Source organism: Lactuca sativa, chromosome 9, assembly GCF_002870075.4.
Source record: "Lactuca sativa cultivar Salinas chromosome 9, Lsat_Salinas_v11, whole genome shotgun sequence".
Lineage (NCBI taxonomy): Eukaryota > Viridiplantae > Streptophyta > Magnoliopsida > Asterales > Asteraceae > Lactuca > Lactuca sativa.
The window spans coordinates 71508426-71528567 of record NC_056631.2 but is presented as its reverse complement, the minus strand read 5'-3'; the positions used below and the strand labels follow the sequence as shown (position 1 = coordinate 71528567).

General features: G+C 41.2%; 1 protein-coding gene across 1 annotated transcript; it reads left to right on the top strand.

Annotated features, from left to right (window-relative positions):
• Positions 1 to 17260: 17260 nt before the first annotated feature.
• Positions 17261 to 19290, top strand: LOC111901688 (transcription factor TCP19). The gene has a single exon (XM_023897575.3). The coding sequence runs from the start codon at positions 17493 to 17495 to the stop codon at positions 18591 to 18593; it is 1101 nt and encodes a 366-aa protein (XP_023753343.1). The 5' UTR covers positions 17261 to 17492; the 3' UTR covers positions 18594 to 19290.
• The last annotated feature ends 852 nt before the right edge of the window (positions 19291 to 20142 follow it).

The window sequence follows — 20142 nt, the reverse complement described above, 5'->3', positions numbered from 1 at the left end:
CATAAAACCACAACTATAAGCCCGAAAGCTTAGTGAGATATCCCTAAAATACCAACCACATATACCATACACGCATAACATGCCATATCATATCCGATCACAGAACAGCCATGCACTTCGGGTCTACTGTGTGACTGGTCCGCCGCACCGGCCAACAGTCCACCTGGTCCACCCTCCGAGTCTAGCCATATACCTCGAGTCTGCAGTGTGATTGGTCCGCCCGCACCGGGTCTTCAATCCACCTGGTCCACTCTCTGAGTCTACAGTATGACTAGTCCGCCCGCACCGGGCCTTCAGTCGGCCTGGTCCACTCTCCGAGCCTCGGCACGTTTGGTCTGCCCTCTTGGGGCCTACAGCCTATCCGGACCGCTCGTTGGGCCTTCGGGACAACCGGTCCGCCCTGGGTATCCTGGCCTACAGCACAAAGCAGGACCTGCCTCAACCCAACTCCAGTCCAAACAACCATGTGCACATAAACATACAATCATATAACAATTTACAGTCAACAAACCGATCAAACAGATCACATAACATATCATCATCCTAACCAGGATACCAACCTAACCGGTCACTATCATAGCATCACCCTACATCTTAGGATACCGATCTCAACCAGGTCTCTAACATATACCATCCTAGCTACCAGGATGCAAACATATCAAAGCAATAACATAACAACAAATACCCGGATCTCAATCCAATAAAGGGCCGGCCTTGGTGCCTTAGACCCTGTTGATATAGTGAGGATAACTCACCTCGAAACTGACGACTGAGCAAACAACCCAAGCTGCTCCGATCACTGATACGATCTCCACCACTGGACAACCACCAAAGCACTGAACTCAAAACAATATCCAACAATTACCAAAATGCCCCTGGAAATCACTGGTCAACCCTTGGTCAAAGACAAGGTCAAAGTCAACCCCTGACTGACTCTACTCGCCGAGTCAACCCGATGACTCGCCGAGTCCCCATGCTCAGAATTCCCCAATCCACGACTCAACTCGCCGAGTCACCCCGAGACTCACCGAGTCCAACAACTCTGAGTCCACTCACACACAACTCACCGAGTCATCCCTTGACTCACCGATTCTCGGCTCAACTAGAAAAGATTGGGACTCTTTGACAAGACTCGCCGAGTCCAAGAACAGACTCGCCAAGTCTAAGGCTATCTTCAACTTACTCGCCGAGTTGTTCTTCCAACTCTTCGAGTTCCAGGCCATCTTCATCCAACTCGCCGAGTTGTTCTTCCAACTCGTCGAGTTCCAGCCTATCTTCAAGCAACTCGCCGAGTCTATCCATATGACTCGCCGAGTACCACCGAGTCTAAATCCATACAGAGGCTTTCCAAGCCATGCAGATGATCCAAACCACAGATCTACCCTTCCTAAGGCCATCCATCACGTAAAGTGGCAAACTTTACGTGAATCCAAGGAGATCTAGGCATTTTCACTCTAAGGTTTGGGTTTGGGACAAGATAGCTCCTTCAATCACTCATCAACAGGGACTTTATGACATACAAGACTATCCCAAGCTTAGATCTGAAGTAGCATCCTCAGATCCAAGCTTCTATCTCAATTTAGATGTCATACCAACCACCACACATGAACCCATGAAGAAAATAGCTTAAGGAAATGGTTCCTTACCCTTAGAATGAGCCCAACCAACTGTAGATTGCTGATTCCCCCAAGCTTCCTGATAAAAGCCTCCAATCTTCAAGCTTAAAGCACCAAATATCCTTCTCCAAGCTCTAATTCACTCAACAATGGGGTCTCCTCACGAATTTAGGGCTTCTAGAACTCAAGGAATGATAAGGAGGCTGGGGAGAAGACATGATGTTCTTTATATAGGGCTCAACCCTCGAAATTAGGGTTTTCTCCACTCAGCACCAACTCGCCGAGTCCACCCATGCTACTCGCCGAGTTGGTCACTTAACACGCGACTAGAGTCGCGACCCTACTCGCCGAGTCCACTCGTGGACTCGCCGATTCGCTCTTTCCCATTTTACTCTTTTAGCCCTTCAACTTTACTCTTGCTATTCCGGGATGTTACAAATGATCTCTTGATATCTATCATGCGGGATCACTATAAGCAACAAATTGATTATACTGCTTCAGGGATCCCTTGGCAGCAGGTGTTAGTCAATAAAGACAACCATGAAGGGGATAAAGTATCTGAATCAACTTACGATCTATTTCCAAAAATCGCCTTTATCTAAACAATGTTTTTGTTTCAAACCAAATGGTTAAAAATCTTATTTCTGTTCGACATTTCACTATTGATAATTTTGTTTTACTTGAATTTAACACTTTTGATTTCTCTATTAAGGATCTTAATTCAAGTACATACCAATGATTTGTACCCAATCTCCCCCTCTTCCATATTATGGTCTTCAACTTTTGCAACTACATTGGCTACCTCATGATAATTGTAGAAATTATCCTCGTTAGGGCTGTATTGCATATCACTCAACATATATAATACAAGGAATTTGTAGCACCTGGTTCCTGGTATGTATTTTAATCTAAGTATTTTTGCATTTTTAGCTGGAACTCAGCGAGTTGTAGGCCCGACTCGCCGAGTAGAGACGAGATATCGAGCACGTTCAAGTTGGCGACTCGACGAGTCCATATACTGGACTCGGCGAGTCCGTCAGTCTGGATGAAACCCTAATTTCAAAGGTTTGCACTCTATTTAAACATCTTTTTGTGCCTCATAACGGCCCCCATTACGTCCAGAACACCCCTCACGAAGCCCTAACCCTTCTTTTAGTAATTTGAGTGCTTTTGGTGCAATTCCTTGAAGTTTTGGAGAAAAGAAGAAGGTAGATCAAGAGGAGAGGAAGAAGATCCCAAATCTTTGTGCCATTTCAGAGCTTCTAGAGGTATTAGACTCGAAACACTCTCTGTTCCTTCATTATTATCTCCTTAAGAGCTTAAGATAGTCATTTTAAGGCCTCTTCTAGTCTTGATCTTTGAGTAATGAGCTTATAGTGTTAAGGGACTTCAGATCTAGGCATGATTGAGCTCTAGGAGCTCGAATCTATTGCCTTTATGAGCCTAACTTGTGTATAAGTCCTAGATCTACTCTTCTAGTCCTTGTTAAGCCTCTTATTTCCCTTTTGATGCATGAATACACGTAAAGTTGGAAACTTTACGTGTAAAACCTACCCTAAGAACCCAAATCTATGAATGGAATGCATTGGATTCAAGCAGAATCGAGTATATAGTAATTGCATGCATGCGACTCGGCGAGTCGAGTCGCAAGTTCCCGATTTTCCCCTTTTGACTTACGCTGAGTGGGATCATTGAGCTTAAAGTGGACTCAATGAGTCGGAAGTCAGACTTAGTAATGGAGGGACTCGGCGAGTCAATGCCCTGACTCGGCGAGTCCAAGGCAATCTTCTTCCCTCAAGAACAGACTCGACGAGTTGTTCATACAACTCGGCGAGTCGCAGACCAGAGTGTTCATCGGATGAAGATGAACTCGACGAGTTGTTCATACAACTCGGCGAGTCGAATGAAGGACTACTGGATATCTGTATAGAAGGAGAACTCGTCGAGTCAATGCCTAACTCGACGAGTAGGGACGAGAGTGAGGACAATCGACTGGATAGGGACTCGACGAGTTAGCGAGCCAACTCGGCGAGTCGGGTCAATTGGAAGTTGACTTTGACTTTGACTTTTTACTTGGTCAGGGGTAAAATGGTCATTTTACCCTAAGGACAGTTAGTAGTGTTTGATTGAGTGTTTCATGGGAATTATAGCCGGAGGATTTCCGGAGCAGCAGTAGCAGACAGACAGTTCCTGCGTAGATCAGCAGCTACTTCGAGGTGAGTTACCTTTCAGTAGCGGTGGGTCTAAGGCCACAATTGTCACACCCCCAAACCTGAACGGCGGAAACGTTCGGGGGCGGATGACTTCATGTGGTAACGTAACAAATGAATACATAGTAAAGAAAGCAATACAACCATCATATATATAATTGAAAGTTTACATTTGTCAAAAGTTACATGATCAAAACTCAATTACAATATGATGTCAAAATACGAGATTAAACTGGCGCCGCAGCATCCCTTCATCAAAAGCGAAATGAATACCTGAAATTACTGATTCCCTGGGACATACAAGTAATTTTGAAAGAGTAGATCAGCATTTAAGCTGGTGAATTTCATAAGTATTTAAGTGACAATGTTTGAATGAACTGAAATGTTTTATCTTCGTTTGTTTGTGGTTAGAAAATCCAATATTTTCTACTAGTATAAAAGTAGCCTTCACTCAAGACCAATGTTTGTTTCTAAAATGTATGTAAATGTAAAAGAACCAATGAATTTGAAAACCTTGTAAATCAATGCATTTTAATACCCCTTGTGAGTTTTATAACCATACTATTGACTCTGAATGCCTATACACAACGTTCTTCAGGCGTTGAAATGTTATGACGTTTGTCACCCCAAACGGTGGACTGCAGCTAACAGTCAGGGCGCGGGTTTGTCAAGCCCGTATAGATCTATACACAAACACCATGCTCCCCCTCCAAGGGATTCTGGTATATAATACAGGACTTGAAATGTGTACTCGAACGTACATGAAGTTAGTGTCTCACAAATCCGTGGTATAAAAACAGATCTACTTGTTAAAATGTTACGTTTGTTCTTGTACACGAAAGTGAACTTCTTGAAATATGTGATTCTACTACATAAGAGTTAGAAATTTGTTTCGTAAAACCATACCTATTATAGTTTCCAAAAAGCGTGTCTTGTTTGTTTAGAAACATTGAGAAAAGGAATCGCTTGTTTATGAAAGTATAGATTTTTGGGTGTAGAGTCTAGGATAGACAAGAAAAATCTCAGAACAGATTAGTTTATATATGCATTACAACAACATTATATTTTTAAAAGGGAAAATGCTATTGTGACATATGTTATATATATACATATATACATATATACATAAGTCCCTTTAAGTGTTTATTAATAGCATGTGATTTGAATATATAACAGTATATAAAAGAATTTCTTTATGTAACGCACGATAATACTCGTGTGTTTTACTTGTAATCCCCCCCTTTGAAAGCATATAAAAGTATTTAGACTAATTAAAAGGTTGATTTAGGGGTATGAAACTCACTTGAAAGTTTGAAGATAGCGAGATGGAAAACCGGGCAGAGTTTCGTCTCGGGAAACGGATTTTCCTCGGGGTTCTCGGGAATCTCGGGAGTAAAATCGACCTTCGGGACTTGAGCCAAAAAGACCAGAGCTTCGGGTTTGAACGGACACGGAAAACGAGGCAAAGTTGGGAGAGAGAGAGAAGAGAAATGAACCCTTTCTTTGGAAACCCTCGCATTCTATTTATAGGAAGGCTGGTCTGCCTCGGTACGCGGGGCGTACGCTCGTACGCGCTGCGTACGCGTACGTCATGCATGACCGAAGCCTCGACTGCCTCGGTTCGGATGGGACGGGTTGTTGGGTTCTCGGGTCGGATGGGACGGGTTGCTGGGGAGGTGGGTCGGATGGGACGCCGGGTCGGATGGGACGTCGGGTCGGACGGGTCGGACGGGTCGGATGGATCGGATTCCTCGGATATGGCGACGTGGACGATCCGAGGCCAATCCTCTCGGTTACGCGGGGCGTACAGGAGTACGCAGCGCGTACTTCGGAGGAGGATGCTGACTCCCCTTCGGATAATATCCGAATTTTGAATTAAATAAATAATTAATTTATTTAATAAACTTCAAAAATCCATATCTTCTTCATACGAACTCCGTTTTCGATGGTCTTTATATCCTCGCGTAGGTGAGACTACGCTCTACAACTTTCGTTTAGACTCCGTCGGCAAATTCCAAAATTATATTTTTATTATTTATTAAAAATTCATCGTGTTTAAGGAATTTCTTAGAAAATTCATAACTTCTTTATCTGATGTCGGTTTTTGCCAGACTTTTTACCGCTGGAATACCATTGTCGAGACCTTCGATTCTCGTTTAGGTCATTCCGGCCAAAAGTCGCTCGATCTCCGATTCGAGTTTTTAGCGGTCTGTTGCTAAGCCGAACTTGGAAAAATCACATCTTCGCTATATGAAGTCGGATTTGGGCGTTCTTTTCACGTACGATTATGTTTCAAAGACATTTAATCATAGAAGGAAATTAAGTAGAACTTATTTATACATGTTATTATGAAAGTAACTTTTTATTATTCAGAAGTGGTTACAATACTTGACCCATTATGGTCGTTACAAAGAGTTGAAATATCGGGTTGTCACATCATCCCCCCGTTAGAGAGAATTTCGTCCCGAAATTTAAAGTAGTAAAGATACTAGTGAACATGAAAGAGATGAGGGTACTTTTGTTTCATCTGATCTTCGCGTTCCCATGTGAATTCGGGTCCCCGCTTGGCGTTCCAGCGAACCTTCACGATGGGTATGCGACTTTGTTTTGTTTGATTGACCTCTCGGTCCATGATTTCTACTGGTTCTTCCACAAAGTTGAGGCTCTCGTTGATCTCGATCTCGTCGAGTGGAATAACAAGAGTCTCGTCGGAAAGGCACTTTTTCAAGTTTGAGACGTGGAAGGTTGGATGGATGTTACTAAGTTCGTGCGGTAGGTTTAGCTTGTAAGCCACTGGGCCGATTCTGGCAAGAATCTCGAAAGGCCCTATGTATCTTGGATTTAGTTTCCCACGCTTTCCAAATCGTATTAAACCCTTCCACAGTGAGACCTTTAATAAGACGCGGTCTCCTACCTGGAATTCCAAAGGTTTCCTCCTTTGGTCAGCGTAGCTTTTCTGTCGATCTCTTGAGGCCTTCAATCGTTCACGAATCTGAACGATCTTTTCTGTTGTTTCACGTATGATCTCCGGACCTGTGAGAGTGCTTTCAGGAACTCTTCCTCTAGCTAACTGGGTATCGCCAACTTCAGTCCAGCACAGAGGGGATCTGCACTTTCGACCATAGAGGGCTTCAAACGGAGCAGCCTTTATGCTTGTATGATAACTATTGTTGTATGAAAATTCGACAAGGGGTAAATGAATATCCCATGCCTTTCCAAAGTCAATCACACAGGCTCTCAGCATGTCTTCTAAAGTTTGTATTGTTCTCTCACTTTGTCCGTCTGTCTGTGGGTGGTAGGCTGTACTCATGTCTAGCCTAGTTCCCAGGGAACTTTGTAGTGACTGCCAGAATCTTGAAGTGAATCTACTATCTCGATCGGAGATAATGGATATTGGAACACCATGTAGTCGTACTACTTCCCTTAAGTAAGTTCTTGTAAGCTTCTCCATTTTGTCAGTCTCTTTGATGGGTAGGAAATGTGCGGATTTGGTCAACCTGTCGACAATGACCCATATGGTATCGAGTCCACTTGTCGTCTTGGGTAACTTGGTTATGAAGTCCATAGTAATCCGCTCCCATTTCCATTCCGGTATCTCTGGTTGTTGTAGTAGTCCTGACGGTTTCTGATACTCGACCTTAACCTTAGCGCAAGTAAGACATTTACTCACGAAGGTAGCAATTTCTGCTTTCATGTTAGGCCACCAGTATAGTTTCTTAAGATCCAGATACATTTTATTTGAACCCGGGTGAACGGAATATCTTGAATTGTGAGCCTCGGTCATGACTACGTATCTGAAACCACCATGATTTGGGGTCCAGATTCGGTCCATGAGATAGTAGGCTCCGCCACCCTTGACTTCTAAATTCTTCTCCATTCCTCGCAGGGATTCACCCGCCACATTTTCAGGTTGCAAAGCTTCCATTTGTGCTTCTTTAATTTGTGTGGATAGGTGGGAATGGATAGTCATGGTCAGAGATTTGACCCTCCGACCAGTGTATTCCTTTCGACTGAGGGCGTCGGCTACTACGTTGGCCTTGCCAGGATGATAACGAATTTCGCATTCGTAGTCATTCAGTAACTCAACCCATCGTCGTTGTCGCATGTTGAGTTCCTTCTGATCGAAAATGTGTTGAAGGCTCTTGTGATCGGTGAATATAGTACTCTTTGTTCCGTATAAGTAGTGCCTCCAGATCTTCAGAGCAAATACCACTGCTCCTAACTCGAGGTCGTGTGTCGTATAGTTCACTTCGTGTGTCTTAAGCTGTCGGGAGGCATAAGCGATAACCTTCCCTCTTTGCATAAGAACACAACCAAGTCCTTGATTTGAAGCATCGCAATACACTACGAAGTCTTCTATCCCTTCGGGGAGGGATAGTATCGGTGCGGTGCACAAGGCCTGTTTCAGTGTCTGGAATGCCTTCTCTTGTTTCGCTTCCCAGTCAAAGGCCACTCCTTTCTGGGTTAATGAAGTAAGAGGTTTCGCAATGCTCGAAAAGTTCTTTATGAATCTGCGATAGTAGCCAGCTAGACCTAGAAATTGACGAATTTCTGTAGGTGTCTTTGGTGCCGACCAGTTCTCAATAGCCTTAATTTTGGAAGGGTCCACGTGTATACCTTTCTCGCTAACAACGTGACCTAAAAATTCGACTCTTCGAATCCAAAATTCGCATTTAGAGAACTTCGCATATAGTTTCTCCGTTCGCAGTGTTTCTAGGACTTTTCGTAGGTGTTGACTATGCTCTTCCTCACTTCGAGAGTAGATAAGTATATCATCGATAAAGACGATGACGAACTGATCCAAGTAAGGGCGGCATACCCTATTCATTAGGTCCATAAATACTGCTGGTGCATTAGTTAATCCGAACGGCATCACCACGAATTCGTAGTGTCCATAACGAGTTCGGAAGGCTGTCTTTGGAATGTCCCCCTCTAGAACTCGTAATTGGTGATATCCGGATCGCAGGTCTATTTTGGAGAAGTAGCTCACCCCTTGAAGTTGATCGAATAGGTCGTCGATACGGGGTAGAGGATAGCGGTTCTTGACAGTAAGTTTGTTCAGCTCTCTGTAGTCGATGCACATACGGAACGATCCGTCTTTCTTCTTTACAAACAAGACCGGTGCTCCCCAAGGCGAGAAACTTGGTCTTATGAATCCTTTACGAAGGAGTTCATTAAGTTGGCTGGAAAGTTCCTGCATCTCTGCTGGTGCAAGACGATAAGGCGACTTCGCTACTGGGGTAGCTCCTGGAATTAAGTCGATTCTAAACTCGACTTGGCGTTGCGGTGGTAATCCTGGCAGTTCTTCTGGAAAGATATCGGGAAAGTCGCGTACTACCGAGATGCTCTTGATGTCCTTCAGTTCTTGACTTGTATCGACGATGTGCGCTAGGAATGCTCGACAATCCTTCCGCAAGCACTTTCGAGCTTGGATGCACGAAATGATGCGAAGGTTTGCACTAGATTTGTCGCCGTAGATAACTAATGTTTCGTTGTTTGGGAGGTTAAGACGGACTGCTTTCTCAAAGCACATGATGTCGGCGCGAAGAAGGCTCAACCAATCCATGCCGACTATGACGTCGAAACGTTTAATTTGAACCGGCATGAGATTGATTGGGAAAGAATGGCCGTCTAATGTTAACGTACAGCCCATGTATATGCAATTTGTGTTTTCGGTTTTTCCATTGGCCATCTCTATAGTGAATGATTTTTCTAACTTGCTAGGTTTAGGTTTAAGTAAATGAATAAAGTTTTGACTCACGAAACTTCTCTCCGCTCCACTATCGAATAATATGCATGCGTATGAATTATCGAGAAGGAACGTACCAGCAACAATAGTTGGGTAAGCTACAGCTTCGTTGTGGCCTATTGCCAAAACTCGTCTCACACCTCCGGTGCCTGCTGCCTTAGGACAGTTTCTGTGGTAGTGGCCCACCTCGCCACAACCGTAGCAAGCCTGCCCTACACCCGCACCGGGAACTTGAGTGATCGGCTTTGCGGGTTCCTTGCAGAAACGGGCTGTGTGCCCTTTCTGGCTGCAGTTGGCGCACTGCATAGTTCGACAAGGTCCATGGTGGTGGTAATTGCATTTGGTGCATTTTGGGAGGTTGCCTATATAAGGCTTTGTTGGGTAGGTATTTATAGGGGCTGTAGCAGGTACAGTGGCAGCATTTACTGACACCAGCTGTTTCTTTGCGGATTCTTGGGAAGATCCACCCTTCCCTTTAATCCATGCCCTCTTCCTGCCATTGTTGTTGTTGTAGTTGTTGTAGTTGTTGTTTGCTTTCTGTGGGGCTGGTGCAGAAGTGGTTGAGTTCTGATGACCTCCGTAGTCGATCAGAGATTGTGCCAGTTCCTTAGCACTTTCAAAGGTGTCAGGTTTAGAAGCTAACACGCTTGATCGCATTTGGGGCGTCAGTCCCCAGATGTACCTTTCTATCTTCTTGCTCTCGGGAGCAATCATATCTGGACAAAGGATTGCCAGCTCGCAGAATCTGTTGGTATAAGTAGCGATGTCAGTACCCACCATTCCGAGAGTCCATAGCTCGTGTTCAAGCTTTTGAATTTCTCCCCGTGGGCAGTATTCTCTCATCATCATGGCCTTCAAGTTCTCCCAGCTTATGGAGTTCGCCACGATTAGGGTGAGTACTTTAACGTGGCCATTCCACCAAGTTAAAGCTTTATCGAGAAGGGTGAAGGTTGCAAATTTGACCTTGCTGTGCTCGGGGCAGGAGCATATTTCAAAGACTGCCTCCGTCCTTTCGATCCACTGCCTCAGGGCCATCACACCACCAGTACCATAAAACATTCGGGGCTTGGCATTAGTGAAGTCCTTATAGGTGCATTCCCGAGGTGGTCCATGACTCTCGCCATGGTTGGATGGGTGTGTGCCAGATCCCGAGCCATTAGTACTTGAGTTATGGATCTGTGACATGGCAGCTGCCACTGCCGCGGTGACTGCTGCTTGAAACATAACAGCATCAAATTGAGGTGGTGGAGGTGGTGGTGGTATAGGTGCTTCCTCACCGTTGTTTCGCCTTGGATTCCTACGCGGAGGCATCCTTCAACTATAGATTGAAAAGACAAGGATAAGAATTCATAGAATGGAAAAATGTATGTGTCTCATGAACTAAATCGCTATAGTTCAACAACAGATGAAAGTATGAGTCTTACAATAGAAGAATGAAAGTTATTTGTAAGACTGAAGGTATGAAACAAGTATTTGGGGTTCTCAAAGACCATTCAAGGTTCGAACGAAATACTCAACATAGTAGTAATAGTGCCACTTATATTAATATAAAAGTTGTTACAACGATCATGAAAATTTGACCCCCATAAGGGTCTCCGATTACAAAGTTCGAGAAATTTAAAGACTTTTAGCCGAGGTCCTAAGCTATAACAAAATTTGAGTCCTAGACAAGCACTACTTGCGTCGAAGGTTGCGCTTGGAGCTTGACTCCGTATCTGATTGCTTTGACTCCATTAGACGCCTATCGAAAGCGGCTTGTTGTTCCCTTAGTTCGGCGAGGGCTGCAATCATTTGCGCTTGAAACGATTCAGCTTGGAATTGGGCGTTGTCTTGCATCTTGTCCAGCCTACGGATGTCAGAAGTGTGAACCTGCACTTCCACGTTGATATCCCGGAGTCGACTAGCTTGTACTCCAGACTGATAGGACTGATTGGCTAACTTACCCACCATTACCGGGAGTGCTCGATCAGCCGAACCTCCGCCGCGGACATCATAGAAGTCCCGGCACATGCCGTAGGGAGGGCGTAGGTTTTGCTGTTGGCTCCAATGGTGGAGGTGACTTCCCCAGACGGGAGTCGGTCCTTGAAAGTTCCTTACGAAGACGGGAGGTTGAATGGGTGGTGGATCGATAACTTCCGGCTCTGAGTCGGTACCGGAGTCATCACCCACTTCTATGGGTTCCTCGTCCTCTTCGGGATCATCTTCGATCCATCCTCCGTTGCCTTGGTTGGGAAAGTAGGGGTCGCCAGGGTGGTGAAATCCAGCCATTTGACTGTACGAGAAAAAGGGGTTATAAGAATTGAGTAAAGCCGGAACATGTAAAACATGTAAGTTAAACTAGTTTAGATAGCAAATACTCCTATAGTAATTAAGTGCTTGTGTTTGATTCTTGTATTGGTTTGGTAAGTTTTGACTTGTTGCTTACTACGATCATTCCTCGATATACGTTGGTCCAATCTTGGGCAAATATAGTTGATCACGCTATATTTGTCCAAAATCTGATTACATATATCGAGTCCCAATCGTAGTGTCAACTTGTCTAAATACTTGTATAGTTGTATAACATGAAAATAGTTCGTGGTATGCATGTATTTGTACTTAAATGAACTACCAATTTAAGTTGAATGAAATGCTGCTTAAGTGTAAAAAGAAAATTTGTTTTGTCAGAGAGTATTAGTCCCTTAAGCATTTATAGTTTGTATATCTTATGTGGTTCGATATACTTAGTTCACTATAAACATTGCTCTGATACCAATCTGTCACACCCCCAAACCTGAACGGCGGAAACGTTCGGGGGCGGATGACTTCATGTGGTAACGTAACAAATGAATACATAGTAAAGAAAGCAATACAACCATCATATATATAATTGAAAGTTTACATTTGTCAAAAGTTACATGATCAAAACTCAATTACAATATGATGTCAAAATACGAGATTAAACTGGCGCCGCAGCATCCCTTCATCAAAAGCGAAATGAATACCTGAAATTACTGATTCCCTGGGACATACAAGTAATTTTGAAAGAGTAGATCAGCATTTAAGCTGGTGAATTTCATAAGTATTTAAGTGACAATGTTTGAATGAACTGAAATGTTTTATCTTCGTTTGTTTGTGGTTAGAAAATCCAATATTTTCTACTAGTATAAAAGTAGCCTTCACTCAAGACCAATGTTTGTTTCTAAAATGTATGTAAATGTAAAAGAACCAATGAATTTGAAAACCTTGTAAATCAATGCATTTTAATACCCCTTGTGAGTTTTATAACCATACTATTGACTCTGAATGCCTATACACAATGTTCTTCAGGCGTTGAAATGTTATGACGTTTGTCACCCCAAACGGTGGACTGCAGCTAACAGTCAGGGCGCGGGTTTGTCAAGCCCGTATAGATCTATACACAAACACCATGCTCCCCCTCCAAGGGATTCTGGTATATAATACAGGACTTGAAATGTGTACTCGAACGTACATGAAGTTAGTGTCTCACAAATCCGTGGTATAAAAACAGATCTACTTGTTAAAATGTTACGTTTGTTCTTGTACACGAAAGTGAACTTCTTGAAATATGTGATTCTACTACATAAGAGTTAGAAATTTGTTTCGTAAAACCATACCTATTATAGTTTCCAAAAAGCGTGTCTTGTTTGTTTAGAAACATTGAGAAAAGGAATCGCTTGTTTATGAAAGTATAGATTTTTGGGTGTAGAGTCTAGGATAGACAAGAAAAATCTCAGAACAGATTAGTTTATATATGCATTACAACAACATTATATTTTTAAAAGGGAAAATGCTATTGTGACATATGTTATATATATACATATATACATATATACATAAGTCCCTTTAAGTGTTTATTAATAGCATGTGATTTGAATATATAACAGTATATAAAAGAATTTCTTTATGTAACGCACGATAATACTCGTGTGTTTTACTTGTAATCCCCCCCTTTGAAAGCATATAAAAGTATTTAGACTAATTAAAAGGTTGATTTAGGGGTATGAAACTCACTTGAAAGTTTGAAGATAGCGAGATGGAAAACCGGGCAGAGTTTCGTCTCGGGAAACGGATTTTCCTCGGGGTTCTCGGGAATCTCGGGAGTAAAATCGACCTTCGGGACTTGAGCCAAAAAGACCAGAGCTTCGGGTTTGAACGGACACGGAAAACGAGGCAAAGTTGGGAGAGAGAGAAGAGAAATGAACCCTTTCTTTGGAAACCCTCGCATTCTATTTATAGGAAGGCTGGTCTGCCTCGGTACGCGGGGCGTACGCTCGTACGCGCTGCGTACGCGTACGTCATGCATGACCGAAGCCTCGGCTGCCTCGGTTCGGATGGGACGGGTTGTTGGGTTCTCGGGTCGGATGGGACGGGTTGCTGGGGAGGTGGGTCGGATGGGACGCCGGGTCGGATGGGACGTCGGGTCGGACGGGTCGGACGGGTCGGATGGATCGGATTCCTCGGATATGGCGACGTGGACGATCCGAGGCCAATCCTCTCGGTTACGCGGGGCGTACAGGAGTACGCAGCGCGTACTTCGGAGGAGGATGCTGACTCCCCTTCGGATAATATCCGAATTTTGAATTAAATAAATAATTAATTTATTTAATAAACTTCAAAAATCCATATCTTCTTCATACGAACTCCGTTTTCGATGGTCTTTATATCCTCGCGTAGGTGAGACTACGCTCTACAACTTTCGTTTAGACTCCGTCGGCAAATTCCAAAATTATATTTTTATTATTTATTAAAAATTCATCGTGTTTAAGGAATTTCTTAGAAAATTCATAACTTCTTTATCTGATGTCGGTTTTTGCCAGACTTTTTACCGCTGGAATACCATTGTCGAGACCTTCGATTCTCGTTTAGGTCATTCCGGCCAAAAGTCGCTCGATCTCCGATTCGAGTTTTTAGCGGTCTGTTGCTAAGCCGAACTTGGAAAAATCACATCTTCGCTATATGAAGTCGGATTTGGGCGTTCTTTTCACGTACGATTATGTTTCAAAGACATTTAATCATAGAAGGAAATTAAGTAGAACTTATTTATACATGTTATTATGAAAGTAACTTTTTATTATTCAGAAGTGGTTACAATACTTGACCCATTATGGTCGTTACAAAGAGTTGAAATATCGGGTTGTCACAACAATGCTGGCCCACCAGTAGGAGTTGTGTGTTAGATGATTGTCTTTGTGATATCATCTAGTTTTGCTACTACCTGATATGTTATATGCTAGCTTGATGGGTTATACTAGTAGAGTTCGGTTGTTAGGATCGAAGGGTAGTCAGACACCCCAGATACGTCTGACAGTATGTGATGTCATGATTATATGCTAGCATGATCTGAGATATGTGTTAGGGGTAGTATGAGGGGAACAGTCCCCGAGTTCAGTTGTTAGGACCGAAGGGTAGTCAGACACCCCAGATATGTCTGATAGTATGTTATGTTATGATATGTGATAGCAGTAGTGGTAGGGGTGAAACAGTCCCCGAGGTTCGGTTGTTAGGACCGAAGGGTGGTCGGCACCCCAGAATGGCCGCACGGGTAGGACGGCACCCCAGAATGGCCGCACGGGTAGGTCGGCACCCCATAATGGTCGTACCAGGTAGGTCGGGCACCCCAGAAATGCCTGACAAGTATGGTATGTTATATGATTGTACTGTATGTTATATGATTGTATGGTATGTGGTACGTTGGGGGAACTCACTAAGCTTTGTGCTTATAGTTTTCAGTTTTGGTTTCAGGTACCTCTTCATCAAAGGGGAAAGAGCTGGCGCGATAGCGATACATCATACACATACACTATTTTCCGCCTTACGAGATTGTTCTAGGATTTGTACTCTGATATTCAGTTGATTTCGTATTTTGGTTTTTCAAACACGATATATGATTGTGGAATGATTTGATCAGATAATGTTTTATTTACAAATGCTTTCCAAAGTATTGATTTAAAAATGAAATTTTTGGACGTGAAAATTGAGTTGTTACAGAATTACACCATGGACTCTAGATTATTTACAATATAAAACAAATACAAAACTATAAAATTACTTTAACAAGAACTCAATTAAACAAAAATCTCCAAACTTGAATATTGAGTTTTTCTTGTACAAATCTATTCCACCTTGCTGACTCACTCATAGTAACATGTATGAAATCATCAATATTTTATGTAGAAGAGTTAACGAAGAACCCCTATGTATTGTCAACGAAGGCAAAATATTTTTCCATAAAACAATTGATTGTCATTAATCAAATATATATATATATATATATATATATATATATATATATATATATATATATATATATATATATATATATATATATATATATATATATATATATATATATATATATATATATATATATATATATATATATATATATATATATATATATATATATAGGTTTATAGAAAATAAAGGGATCGGGAGCTACTCCTAAAATACACATTAGAAGGAGAAACCGAGGCAAAAAACGCAACCAAACTCGAAAATTGCAACCCCCTCATTGCATCGTCAAACTACTTTACATTGTAGTATACTAACTTTGGTACCGCGTTTTGGAATACATGTGTTACGGAAGAAAGCAATAGAAAACAATAAAATGACATAAAGAATTTATATGGTTTGGTCGATGTGACCTATGTCCACATGCAAGAACCGAAGAAGTGTTCTATTATTAGATTGTTTCAAAATGATTACATTGGAATCTCTAGCTATGAATCTTAATAAGTGTAAAACCCTAGCAACTATAGGACCAAACACATATACCGGTAAATCCTCGATAATTAAACATGTACATATCATAGGGGCTTGGCTCCCTCGCACCCCCATGAGATAAACGTTTGTCGAGTACGACTTAGGGCCTTTAGATCCTAAACCTACTTCAAACACTTATCTCATTGATATATGATATTGAGTTTTCTTCATTTCTTTTTAGATTGGATTTTTTTATTTGGGTCATCAAATTTCAAGACACAATTTGACAATGTTTTAATAAACATGGTCAATTCTAAATGTTGGAATTAATTTTGATTAAATCCACATGTCAATTATAAATGTTGAAATTAGTTTTGTCCGAACTCTCTTATGCATGTCTAGTCTCATCAAATGCCAATCAAAAGCTGTATCATCTTCATTATATTTTTTCGTTTCTTTTCCTAAGAAAAAAGAGATTTTAAAACATTTTCCATTTCCTTTATTAAAGGTGTTTATAAATCTAAAACCTTGTACCTAGTACCCTTTTTAGGAAAAACAACATAATGTTTATAGAAAAACAACTATGGTCGGGTATTGAGGATGAAAGGAGTCGGAAACCATTGTTGTCGATGGAGATGTCAAACCGTTCTTGAAGAAGATTATGAAAAAAAAAAATGAAAATTAATATAGAGAACCGGATATATCAAAACAATAATAATACATCATCAAATTCAAATATTTAAATAAATATAAATTAAATAATACTTTATAAACATATATGTACATGACTATATGAGTATATGAATCACCTTTATTTTCTTATTTTCTTTTTTCATTTTCTTATCTTGTAAACGGCAAGAATAATCCACAAAACTTACGTGTAGTCCCAACACGTGTCACAACACCAGGGCAAGAACAATCAGGATAAAATCCAAGCCGTCGATATTTGGCTATATACATTCTTAGCATCTGAGGGTCCCTCTTTCAGAAAGGATAAGTGGGTCTGCTCTTATCTAGGGTTTGTTCCCATTTTCTTCATCCCCTAATTCTGATTATAATCTCAAAATCTCATTTTACTACACTCTTTTGTGTTTGATTTCAATCCAAACCCACAACCCAGATCACCCCTGTTCTTAATTTCCCCAAATTTGATCTCTTAATCTGTTTAATTTCGTTTTGTTTCAGAAAAGTTTTTGTTCGGATTCTTCATATATGGCGTTGATTGATAACAGGAGTGTTGTTGAATCAGAAGATGAAGAAGAAGACGGTGGCAACACCGCTAAAATTTTGTCAGCATCTGATCCGTTACTTGGTGATCCGGCGGTGTATACTATTACGGCGGTGCCTCACCGTCATGACTCGCAGCCTCCGATTGAAGTTAATCTGATGAAGGAAGAACCACCGGAGAACGATTTGGATGGTTCATTACCTGTAGCTATCGTCCCAATGCCAACATCTAATAAACAGATAACGGTGGCGACGCCGCGGAGGGCGAATAAGGATCGTCACACGAAGGTGGAAGGCCGTGGCCGGAGAATCCGCATGCCGGCGGCGTGTGCTGCTAGAATATTCCAGTTGACACGAGAACTAGGGCACAAGTCTGACGGCGAGACGATTCGGTGGTTGTTGGAGCACGCCGAGCCGGCTATCATTGAAGCCACCGGCACCGGGACGGTGCCGGCGATCGCTGTTAACGTTAACGGGACGTTGAAAATTCCGACTACACCAAGCAATGCAGCAAGCGACGGAGAAGGTGGTGGGAAAAGACGAAAAAGGGCTTGTAACAGCGAGTTTTACGACGTGAATGATTCAGCTTCTTCCAATTTTGCCCCTGTGGCCCCAATAGCCCCACAAAGTCTCGTCCCCGTTTGGACCATGGGCGCAGCACCACCCACCGGCGGTATCCATGGCGGAGCTTTTTTTATGTTTCCACAGAGTGGTGCCACGGCCATCGGACCTTCCTCCGCCAACCAAACCCAGTTCTGGGCCATCCCCGCCGGCGCAACACCCGTTTTCAATGTCGCTGCAAGGCCCATTTCCAGTTATGTCTCCGCCATTCAACCCGGTGAGCATTCCGGCGGCGGCGAAATTCAAACACCGTCACGATCGGTATCATACAACAGCAGAAATGAAAATAAATCAGGGAAAGTTTCAACAACCATGGCACCAAGTTCAAGTTCAGTGTCAACGACGACGACAACAGCTCAGATGCTTAGGGATTTCTCATTAGAGATTTACGATAAAAGGGAGCTTCAATTCATGGCTGGTTCTTCTTCAACAGATGAAAAGCCATCTTCAAAACCTTCATCGTAATTCTCCTAACTTTTTTTTTTTTTTTTTTTGAAAATTTAACTCTTATTAGAAAATTAGAATCACAAGATATTAATATAAATACTTGTTGGTTGATGTAACTTTTGTCTGATAATGAATTCATAGGAGGAGGTTTATGGGTTTATAAAATCTAGAAGAAAAAGTTTACTTTTTCTTTCTCTTTAAAGCATTTAGCTTTTAGAAAGCGTTCTAAATTATAAAAAAATTGAAATTTTTAAAAAAAGGAGAAAAATTAATTTGGTGATCACGTGAGTGATGGGAGATGGCACGTGCGGTAGTGGGGTCCACCATGTAGCCATGTGACGGCCTTTTCCCTAGGTGTGGGAGCCATTTTTCTAGCTTTTGAGGCGGCTGCTGTCCACATAAAGCTAATTTTCCGGGGTAATGTGGGGACCACAAAGGGGTGAGTGTTTCCGGTTGTGACACGTGGAAGGATGCTAGCTGTAAAAGGATGGGAGGTTGTGTTGTGTTGTGTTTGTGGGGTCAAAACAGACGTCTCGGTGCTTTGATATTTAAGCATCGCACCGTGTTTCTCTATCACTATCTTTTGTTTGAGAATATGTTAAAGAATGAATAACTAAAAGGTTAAATTTTAGAATAGTTTTTATATATTTATAGTTTTTATTGAAAAGTTATTTTAAAGTTCTTGAAAATTAATGATAGTTTGAAGTATATCGTATTGACTTGTTTTGGAATGTGTTAAGTTATATTTGAGTGGATGGTGAATTGTTTAGGAGTGGAGTGCTTTGGTATAAAATGTTTCGAACATGATTGGAGTTTATCAATATAAAACATTAGTATTTTGTGTGATTTTACTACACTAGGTGTGAGGCCCATATATTATATGAGTTTATTTAAAAAAAATTAAATATAAAATTTTAACAATTTGAAAACTTTAAATTTATAAGAAAAATAAGAAATTTTTTGAATTATTAAAATTAATGAGACGTTAATGCATTAGATACATTACATATATAAACCATTTTCTAATAAATACTTTACATATATATTACTTTATATATTAAATGTGGATTTTAATTTAATAAAATAAAAAATACAATAAAATGACAAGTGGAAAATAGAAAATTTTAAAATTTCTAGAAAATGTCATGTGTCCAAATGAATGAGAAGAGGACATATGGCAAAGTCATTTTCATTTATTAGGGTAGATTTATCTTTAATTATTTATATAAAAAAAGTCAAAACATACATACTCATCACACAAGGGGACGCCAATGTATTGTGTTGATAAATTGACATCTTATGTATATCTTTTATAAAAACAAATCTATAATTAATTATTTATAGCTAGTTTTTTTTTTCAAAAAACAAAAAAAAAATCAAACAATAAAACAATTAAATAATTTAAGTAAGGTGTCTATCGTAAAAACTAGTGTCTTTTTAGCTAAGTCTTATAAAATAAACTTTTTTTTTCATAGAACAAAAGTAGATAAATAATAGGGAAAATACCGGTAATAGTCAAAAAACAGGGGGTAATTTTAAAATTTAGACATGAAAATGGACATTTCCG